We start from the raw sequence: 10,431 nt of genomic DNA, 5'->3' as shown, positions 1-10,431 counted from the left end.
TTGGGCTGAGCTTGATCTATCCACGAGCTGAGGCGTTTATTGGAGTTGAACGCCGAGTTATGACGTGTTTTGGGTGTTCAACTCCGGATCATGACGTTTTTCTTGCGTTTAACTCCGACAGCAGCATGAACTTGGCGTTCAACGCCAAGTTACGTCGTCATTCTTCGAATAAAGTATGGACTATTATATATTGCTGGAAAGCCCTGGATGTCTAATTTCCAACGCCGTTGAGAGCGCGCCAATTGGAGTTCTGTAGCTCCAGAAAATCCATTTCGAGTGCAGGGAGGTCAGATTCCAACAGCATCAGCAGTCCTTTTGTCAGCCTTTTTCAGAGTTTTGCTCAAGTCCCTCAATTTCAGCCAGAAATTACCTGAAATCACAGAAAAACACACAAACTCATAGTAAAGTCCAGAAATGTGAATTTAACATAAAAACTAATGAAAACATCCCTAAAAGTAGCTCAAACTTACTAAAAACTATATAAAAACAATGCCAAAAAGCGTATAAATTATCCGCTCATCAGTCAGCCAAAAGAATCCAGCTCAAAGTACCTTTTTAAAGAGGGCTTGTGCTCCGAGGTGATTACCATATTCGCCACTGTGTTTTTCTTCCAAGACCTCTTTTGTGTTAGGGGTTGGTACGCATTTTAGTAGAGGTGTCAAGATTCCTCTTTTGTACAAGATGTCATTTATGATGGTGTAATACTGTGCCTCCCGCTTCAACCTTTTTGCCTCCTTTTCATCTGTAGGGAGTATTTCTAATTTGAGGTAGCGGATTATGGGAGTCATCCACCCTTGATCCTGGTCTGTTATGGCCAAGATTTTTTCTTCTTCTGCAATTGACAGGTTCTAGAGCATTTCTTGGATGAAGCTTCTATTGTTAACCCCTGGTTTGGTACTGGCTAGTTTTGAGAGTGCATAAGCTCGGGCATTTTATTCTCGAGGTATGTGGCGGACCTCATATTCCCCGAGTTGTCCGAGCTGTTCCCTGGTTTTGTCCAGGTACTTTTTCATGGTGGGATCTTTGGCTTGGTAGCTCCCTGCTATTTGTGAAGTAACTACCTATGAGTCACTGAAGATGATGAGCTTTTGGGCTCTGACCTCCTTAGCCAGCTTCAAACCGGCTAGTAGTGCCTCATATTTGGCTTGGTTGTTTGAGGCAGTGAACCCGAATTTGAGAGAAAGTTCGATTTGGGTTCCCTGGTCACTTTCTATCATGACGCCTGCGCCGCTTCCAGTTTTTTGTTTGAGGAACCGTCCACATAAAAATTCCATTCTATAGGAATTTTCGGAGTGTCTGTAAATTCTGCAATGAAGTCGGGTAGATATTGTGATTTGATGGCTATCCGAGCTTCATATTGAAGGTCGAATTTGGATAACTCGACTACTCATTGTAAAATTCTGCCTGCTAGGTCCGTTTTCTGCAAAATCACTTTTATGTGTTGGTTGGTTCGAACCTTAATAATGTGAGCTTAGAAATATGGAAGGAGCCATCAAGAGGTCAGTATGAGAGCATAGGTGAATTTTTCTATTTTTTGGTAGTTCAGCTCGGATCCTTGCAATGCTTTGCTGATAAAGTATACAGGTTGCTGCCCACTGTCGTCTTCTCGGACTAATGCTGAGGCTACTGTCCGACTTCCTACTGCGAGATATAATATAAGTGGTTCTCCTTCCCGAGGCTGAGTTAGGATAGGTGGTTGTCCCAGGAATCTTTTGAAATCCTGGACGGCCTGCTCGCACTCTGTTGTCCATTCAAACGTCTTTCCCTTCCTTAGAGTAGCATAGAAGGGGAAAGATCTTATTGCTGATCCAGCCAGAAATCTGGACAAGGCTGCCAACCTTCCATTGAGTTGTTGTACTTCCTTGACACAAGTCAGACTCTTCATGTCGAGTATGGCCCGGCATTTATCCGGGTTTGCCTCGATTCCTCTTTGTGTGAGCATAAAATCCAAGAACTTGCCAGCTTCTACTGCGAAGGTGCATTTCGAAGGATTAAGTCGCATGCCATGCCTTCTTATAGTGTCGAATACTTGGGTGAGGTTGGATAGCAGTGTCTTCTCGCTTTGTGTCTTTATTAACATGTCGTCCACATATACTTCCATGATTTTTCCGATGTGATCTGTCAAGATCTTATTCATTAATCTCTGATAGGCAGCTCCTGCATTTTTTAGTCCGAAAGGCATGACGATGTAGCAGTAATTTGCTTTGGGGTTAAGAGTGAGGTTTTTTCTTGGTGGGGTGGATACATCGAGATTTGACTGTATCCCGAATATGCGTCCATAAACGAGAGGTATTTATATCCGGAGGAGACATCTACCAGAGCGTCGATACCTGAGAGTGGATAAGGATCTTTTGGGCAGGCTTTGTTGAGATCAGTGTAGTCGGTGCACATCCGCCACTTCCCATTTGATTTCTTCACCAAGACAACGTTAGCTAGCCATAGTGGGTACGTGACTTCTCTTATGAATCCTGCCTCCAGTAGAGCTTGTACCTGTTCTTCCACAACTTGGGATCGTTCTGGCCCGAGCATTCTACGCCTCTGTTGTACTGGCCGAGATCCTGGGTAGACTGCTAGCTTGTGGCACATTAACTTGGGATCTATGCCTGGCATGTCTGCGGCCTTCCATGCAAAGAGGTCGACGTTATCTCGCAAGAACTGTATGAGTGATTCTTTTATATCTCCTTTTAGGATTGTACCGATATTGGTTGTTTGGTCTGGGGTGTCTCCGATCTGGACTTTTTCCACTTCACCTTCGGGTTGTGGGCGGAGTTCTTCCCGCCTCTGAGCTCCACCGAGTTCGATTGTGTGGAATTCGTCCCTTCTGCCTCTAAGGTTTAAGCTCTCGTTGTAGCGGCAGCGTGCCATCTTCTGGTCTGCTTTTATTGTAGCTATTCCTTCTGTAGTTGGGAACTTCATGCATAGATGTGGAGTCGAGACTACTGCGCCGAGCTGATTCAATGTTGTCCGACCTATTAAGGCATTGTAGGCTGAGCTTACGTCGACCATGATGTAGTCTATTTTGAGTGTTCTTGACTAGTTTCCTTTTCCAAATGTCATGTGTAGTGAGACGTATCTAAGTGGTTGAATTGGGGTGTCTCCTAGTCTGAATAGGCTGTTCGGATATACTCTGAGTTCTTTTTCTTCTAGGCCGAGTTTGTCGAAGGCGGTTTTGAATAATATGTTAGCAGAGCTGCCTTGGTCTATCAGCGTGCAGTGGAGATTCGTGTTTGCCAGTACGATAGTGATGACCACAGGATCATCGTGTCTTAGGATGATGTTAGATGCATCCTCTTTGGTATAGGTAATTGTGGGGATGTCGGGTGTTTCCTCTCTTCCCTCAACATGATATACTTATTTAAGATATCTTTTGCGAGATGATTTGGAGATTCCGCCTCCCACAAATCCTCTGTGTATCATGTGGACATGTCTCTTAGGTGTACGGGGTGGTCGTTCTGCCTGTCCAACATCTTCATCCCTTCTTCTTTTCCTGGGATCGTCAGCTCGGCTTGCCAAATACCGATCTAACTTCCCCTCTCTTACCAGTTTCTCTATGATATTTTTTAAGTCAAAACATTCGTTGGTGGAATGTCCATAGATTCCATGATATTCACAATATCCTGATCGGTTTCCTCCTTCTTTTTTGCTTTTAGGTGGTCGAGCTGGGGGTATCTTTTCAATATGGCATACTTCTTTGTAGACATCCACAAGGGATACCCGGAGAGGGGTATAATTGCGGTATTTTTTGATCTTTTCCCCCTGTCGATATCCCTTTTTTCTTGGATTCTTTGTCCTTATCTTGGGAGGAGTAGAAGAATCTGAATTTTGAGGTCTCTCCTAGTCGAGCCTTTTTCTCCATGTTGATATACTTCTCGGCTCATTCTTGTACCTCATTTAGAGAGGTGGGATGCTTCTTTGATATGGATTGGCTAAAAGGCCCTTCTTGTAGGCCATTGATGAGGCCCATGATGGCTGCTTCTGTGGGCAGACTTTTTATGTCTAGACATGCTTTGTTGAATCTTTCCATGTAGCTGCGGAGACTTTTCTGATCTCCTTGTTTGATTCCTAATGGACTTGGGGCGTGCTTGGCTTTGTCTTTCTGGATAGAGAATCTGGCTAGAAACTTTTTGGCTAGGTCATCGAAGCTTGAGATGGACCTGAGGGGTAGATTGTCGAACCACTTAATCGCCATTTTTGTTAAGGTAGTCGGGAAGGCTTTGCAGCGGACTGCGTCTGAGGCGTCAGTGAGGTACATTCGACTCCTGAAATTACTGAGGTGATGGCTGGGATCTTCCGTGCCATTGTATAAAGCCATATCCAGGAACTTAAAGTCTTTTGGGATTTTGGTCTTCATGATCTCCTTGGTAAATGGATCTTGGTCCTCGCGGGAGCTGTTCTTATAAGTGGATCGGGTCGCTTTGGCTTTGAGATCGGCTTCGAGTTTTAGGAGTTTGTCCTCCAATTCCCGGCTTTGCCTTATCTCCCTTTGTAGGTCCTTCCCAGCTTCTCGCTGATGTTGGGCTTCTTCCTCAAGTTGTTTTAAACAATCTTGAAGCGTCTCAAGTGCTCCCGGGCTTGGTGAAGTGTCCGTATTTTTGTACGGCGTTCTATCTTCTAGACCTGAATCATGGTCGTTGTTATAGTCGTCCGCCATGATGATGGGATGACTTCCAGGTTCCCCGGCAACGGCGCCAATGTTCTGAGGGTTACCTGAAACTGTAGGTCGATCTCAGACGAGATCTCCTGTACGGGTTGGAGCTGATGTGTCTGACTTGTTGGGCTTGATGGGGGTGCTGATCCTTCGTCACCGGAGGGTGGTGGTACCTGCAAGGGAATCCGATACTTAAGTTAGCAAAGGTATTAAGCATGTTTTTAGTAGAATCAGAGTATGAGTTATACCTGGGTGCTCCAGCATATTTATAATGGTGCTGAGTGACCTTTTTAGATAAGATAAGTAAGTTATCTTATTTTATCTTATCTTATCTTTGAGTGAGGTCCTCGTATCTTCAAGGGAACCGCCCTTATCTCTTTAGGCTTGGACTGCCCGCGGATTTAGGTCGTGTTCCTCTATTTGGGCCTTTTACTGGGCTTTTCTGGCAATTCGGCCGATCTCTTTAAGAAGAGGTCGGATATTCGTACCTGAAGAGGTTGATTGCTCTGTCACTAAATATCCCAGGTCGGATGGCTTGATCCTGGGTATGAACATAACCCAATTTTATTTATCTATGTTATTTTCTTTTTCTCGGTTGACGATCATGTGGAGTCACAAAAATAGCTACAAAAATCTAAGAGAAATCAAAAACAGCATTAAAAATAGCAAACCCTGGAGGAGAGACTTACTGGCGTTTAAACGCCAGTAAGGGTAGCAGAAAGGGCATTTAACGCCCAGTCTGGCACCATTCTAGGCATTAAACGCCATAAACAAGCACCAGACTGGCGTTAAAAGCCAGAAACAGGCTGCAATTTGGCATTAAATGCCAGAAACAGGTTGCAGGCTGGCGTTTAACGCCAGAAAAGGAATAAAAGCTGGCGTTTAACGCCAAAAACAAGCAGCAATCTGGCGTTAAACGCCAGGATTGCACTGTAAGGGCATTTACACGCCTAATAGGAGCAGGGATAATACATCCTTGACCCCTCAGGATCTGTGGACCCCACAGGATTCCCACCTTCCCTTCCACAATACTCTTCCCCAAATATCCCTCACTAATCAACTCATTCACTCTTCCATATCACCTCTACACCAACCACCTCCAAATCTCTTCCCCAAAAATCCCACCTACCTCACTTTCAAATTTAAACACTTTTCCCCCCCAAACCCAACCCTAATGACCGAATCCTAACCATCCCCTCACCCCTATATAAACCCCTCACTACTCCTTCATAGTCACACAACACAAACACCTTTCCTCCCTCTTGGCTGAACCACCTATAACCCACATCTCCTCTATTTTTCTTCTTCTCCCCCTTCTTACTTTCTTCTTTTGCTTGAGGACGAGCAAATCTTTTAAGTTTTGTGTGGTAAAAGCATTGCCTTTTGTTTTTCCCTAACCATTTATGGCACCTAAGGCCGGAAAGACCTCTAGAAAGAGGAAAGGGAAGGCAAAAGCTTCCACCTCCGAGTCATGAGAAATGGAGAAATTCATCTCAAAGGTCCATTAAGACCACTTCTATGAAGTTGTGGCCAAGAAGAAGGTGATCCCTAAGGTCCCTTTCATGCTCAAGAAAAATGAGTATCCGAAGATCCGATATGAGATCCGAAGAAGATGTTGGGAAGTTCTCACCAACCCCATTTAACAAGTCAGAATCTTAAGGGTTCAAGAGTTCTATGCCAATGCATGGATCACTAGGAACCATGATCAAAGTATGAACCCAAATCCAAAGAATTGGCTTACAATGGTTCGGGGGAAATACTTAGATTTCAGTCTGGAAAATGTAAGGTTGGCATTCCACTTACCAATTATGCAAGAAAACGCACGCCCCTACACTAGAAGGGTCAACTTTGATCAAAGGTTGGACCAAGTCCTCATGGACATATGTGTGAAAGAAGCTCAATGGAAAAAAGACTCAAGAGGCAATCCGGTTCAATTGAGAAGACCGGACCTTAAGCCTGTGGCTAGAGGATGGTTGGAGTTCATCCAACGCTCCATCATTCCTACTAGCAACCGATCTGAAGTGACTGTAGATCAGGCCATCATGATCTATAGTATCATGATTGGGGAGGAAGTGGAAGTTCATGAGATCATACCTCTAGAACTCTATAAGGTGGCTGACAAGTCATCCACCTTGGCAAGGTTAGCCTTTCCTCATCTCATTTGTCACCCATGCAATATGGCTGGGATTGACATAGAAGGATAAATCCTCATTGAAGAGGATAAGCCCATCACTAAGAAAAGGATGGAGCAAACAAGAGAGCCCATTCATGGATCTCAACAAGAGCATGAGGAAGATCCTCATCAAGAAATCCCTGAGATGCCTCAAGGGATGCAATTTCCTCCATATAACTATTGGGAACAACTCAACACCTCCTTAGAAGGCTTGAGTTACAACATGGACTAACTAAGGGTGGAGCACCAAGAGCACTCCATCATTCTCCATGAGATTAGAGAAGATCAAAGAACCATGAGGGAGGAGCAACAAAGGCAAGGACGAGACATAGAGGAGCTCAAGAGGACCATTGGTTCTTCAAGAGGACGACGCCACCCTCACTAAGGTGGACTCATTCCTTAATCTCCTTGTCTATTTATTTTTCTGTTTTTGGTTTTGAGCTTTATGTGTTATCCATGTTTGTGTCTTCACTACATGATCATTAGTGTCAAGTGTCTATGTCTTAAAGCTATGAATAATTCAATGAATCCTTTACCTCTCATAAATAAAAAATGTGCTTAAATACAAAAGAACAAGAAGTACTGGGATTTCAAATTTTATCTTGAAATTAGTTTAACTATTTTAATGTGGTGGCAATACTTTTTGTTTTCTGAATGAATGCTTGAACATTGCATATTTTTTATAGTGAAGTTTATGAATGTTAAAATTATTGGCTCTTGAAAGAATGATGAACAAAGAGAAATGTTATTGATAATCTGAAAAATTATGAAATTGATTCTTGAAGCAAGAAAAAGCAGTGAAAAAGAAAAAAGCTTGCGAAAAAAAACAAAGTGGTGAAAATTCAAAGAAAAAAAGAGAAAAAGCAAGCAGAAAATGCCAATAGCCCTTTAAACCAAAAGGCAAGGGTAAAAAATATCCAAGGCTTTGAGCATTAATGGATAGGAGGGCCCAAGGAAATAAAATTCAGGCCTAAGAGGCTAAATCAAGCTGTCCATAACAATGTGCTTGTGGCATGAAAGTCTAAGTGAAAAGCTTGAAACTGAGTGGTTAAAGTCGTGATCCAAAGCAAAAAGACTGTGCTTAAGAACTCTGGACACCTCTAATTAGGGACTTTAGCAAAGCTAAGTCACAATCTGAAAAGGTTCACCCAGTTATGTATCTGTGGCATTTATGTATCTGGTGGTAATACTGGAAAACAAAGTGCTTAGGGCCACGGCCAAGACTCATAAAGTAACTGTGTTCAAGAATCAACACACTGAACTAGGAGAATCAATAACACTATCCAAAATTCTGAGTTCCTATAGATGCCAATCATTCTGAATTTCAAAGGATAAAGTGAGATGCCAAAATTGTTCAGAAGAAAAAAGCTACTAGATGAACTAATAAAAAGCTTTTCGGTGGAATTCTAACATTATGTAGAATGTCATCACTTTCAATAGTTACATATAAGTCTATATAAGATAAAAAAGCAGGATGACCGTGACGTGTACGCGTGGGATAAACCAAATCTTGATTGAATCTTATTTTTCCATTAGACGGAGCTCGCACGTGTTCTGCAGTACCTCCTGTGAATACTCCACCTGTATGAAAAGTTCTTAATGTTAGTTGAGTACCAGGTTCTCCAATCGATTGGCCCGCAATAATACCTACAGCTTCGCCTAATTCCACCAAGTTTCCATGAGTAGGACTCCGCCCATAACACAATCGACAGATCCAAGATGTATTCCTACAAGTAAAAGGGGTTCGAATAGATATTGATTGTGTTTGAAAATTTATTAAACGATTGATTAGTCCAATCCCAATATCTTGATTTTGAATGGCAATACATCGCGAACCTATATATATATTGTCTGCTAATACACGACCAATTAATGTTTGTATCAAAATTCTTTCTTGCATTATTTCATTCTGGGTATTTATAGAAATTCCTCGAATGGTACCACAATCCACCCGTCGTACAACAATGTGCTGAACTACTTCAACAAGTCTGCGAGTAAGATATCCAGCATCTGATGTTCGTACAGCAGTATCCACAACCCCTTTACGGGCTCCGTAACAAGAAATTATATATTCTGTTAAAGAGAGTCCCTCGCGTAAATTGCTTTGAATGGGTAAATCAATCATTTGTCCTTGTGGATCTGACATTAATCCTCTCATACCCACTAATTGGTGTACTTGAGATGCATTTCCTCTAGCGCCTGAGAAAGACATTATATGAACTGGATTTAGGGGGTCGGTCATCCTAAAATTGGGACTCATTTCTTGTCGTAAATATTCACTTGTAGCATACCATATCTCAATGGATTGGCGTAATTTTTCTACTGCATGTACATTTCCATAATGATGGTGTTTTTCCAAAATAAAACTTTGTTGTTCAGCATCTTGAACAAGCCACCCCTTAGACGGTATGGTTAAAAGATCGTCGACCCCTAAGGAAATGGATGTAACAGTAGCTTGCCGGAACCCCAAAGTTTTTACTTGATCCAGTATATGTGATGTATATGCCATTCCGAAGTGATCTATTAATCTACTAATAAGTCGCTTAATGGCAGTTCCACCGATTACTTTATTGTGAAAGACCAGATCAGCCCGTTCTCCCATAAGTACCTCCATATTCTGCTCAGTGGGATTAAGTTCAACAATGGGTTTTAGTCAATGGTTTGAAAACTTCCCTTCTTTGCTTATGTTGATTCGTAGAAGTTTATTTTAAAAACTAAGATGCTACCCGATCCTAATTGATCCTTGAATCCAAATCCGCATCAGAAATTGACTTAACTAGATACTATATAAATGGGCTCGACAAAAACCTTGTATAGCTTCTTCGATTTCTCGATAAAAAGAAATATGACCAACAGTAGTTCGAATGTATATACAACGAATTTGTTTTTTTATACTTCTTACTACTATATAATGACCATAAATCTCATGATAGATACCCAACGGTTCATAATGAACTTCGATAGGAGCTTCTCTTGAGGAAATAACGCGCTGATCTAACCGCCAGCGGAACCACAAAGGACTATCGAAATTTATTTTTTTTTGTCGATAAGCTCCAATTGCATCATAGGAATTAAAAAAAAAGGGTTCTTTTTTTTTTTTCGTATATCTATTGTTATTATTGTAAATTCTTTCAGTTTTCGAATTTCTGCGATTACACGGACTATACCTGTTTGCACTAATACCTCGACGATTCCCGCTCGTTAATATATAAAGCCCAATAAGCATATCTTGAGTCGGTACGGAAATAGGATCTCCCATCGACGGAGACAATAGGTTCATATGAGAAAACATAAGTAAACGAGCTTCCGTTTGGGCTTCCAAAGATAAAGGCACATGAACAGCCATTTGGTCTCCATCAAAGTCTGCATTGAATCCCTTACAAACTAATGGGTGTAAACAAATAGCGCGCCCTTCCACTAAAATAGGTTGGAATGCCTGTATGCCTAATCTATGCAGAGTAGGCGCTCTATTTAGCAAGACGGGATGCCCCTGCATAATTTCTTGAAGGATTTCCCATACAATCGGTTCTTTTTCCCGAATTTTACTCTTAGCAATTCCCATGTTCGAAGCAAAATGCTTTCGAATTAGACCACGAATTACAAATGTCTG

At 42.0% G+C, this 10,431-nt stretch overlaps 1 protein-coding gene across 1 annotated transcript; it reads right to left on the bottom strand.

Moving 5' to 3' along the window:
- Positions 1-8,175: 8,175 nt before the first annotated feature.
- LOC127748478 (DNA-directed RNA polymerase subunit beta'') lies at positions 8,176-9,514 on the bottom strand. Its single transcript, XM_052263039.1, has one exon. It carries the CDS (start codon positions 9,433-9,435, stop codon positions 8,176-8,178), a length of 1,260 nt encoding a protein of 419 aa, XP_052118999.1. The 5' UTR covers positions 9,436-9,514.
- Positions 9,515-10,431: the final 917 nt, after the last annotated feature.

The sequence above is a fragment of the Arachis duranensis genome, chromosome 1 (assembly GCF_000817695.3).
Source record: "Arachis duranensis cultivar V14167 chromosome 1, aradu.V14167.gnm2.J7QH, whole genome shotgun sequence".
Classification (NCBI taxonomy): domain Eukaryota; kingdom Viridiplantae; phylum Streptophyta; class Magnoliopsida; order Fabales; family Fabaceae; genus Arachis; species Arachis duranensis.
This window is presented reverse-complemented; position numbering and strand designations above follow the sequence as displayed.

Bases quoted from the DNA above. Each gene is read 5' to 3' on its own strand.
- LOC127748478 (XM_052263039.1), bottom strand. From the start codon at position 9,435: ATGGAGGTACTTATGGGAGAACGGGCTGATCTGGTCTTTCACAATAAA.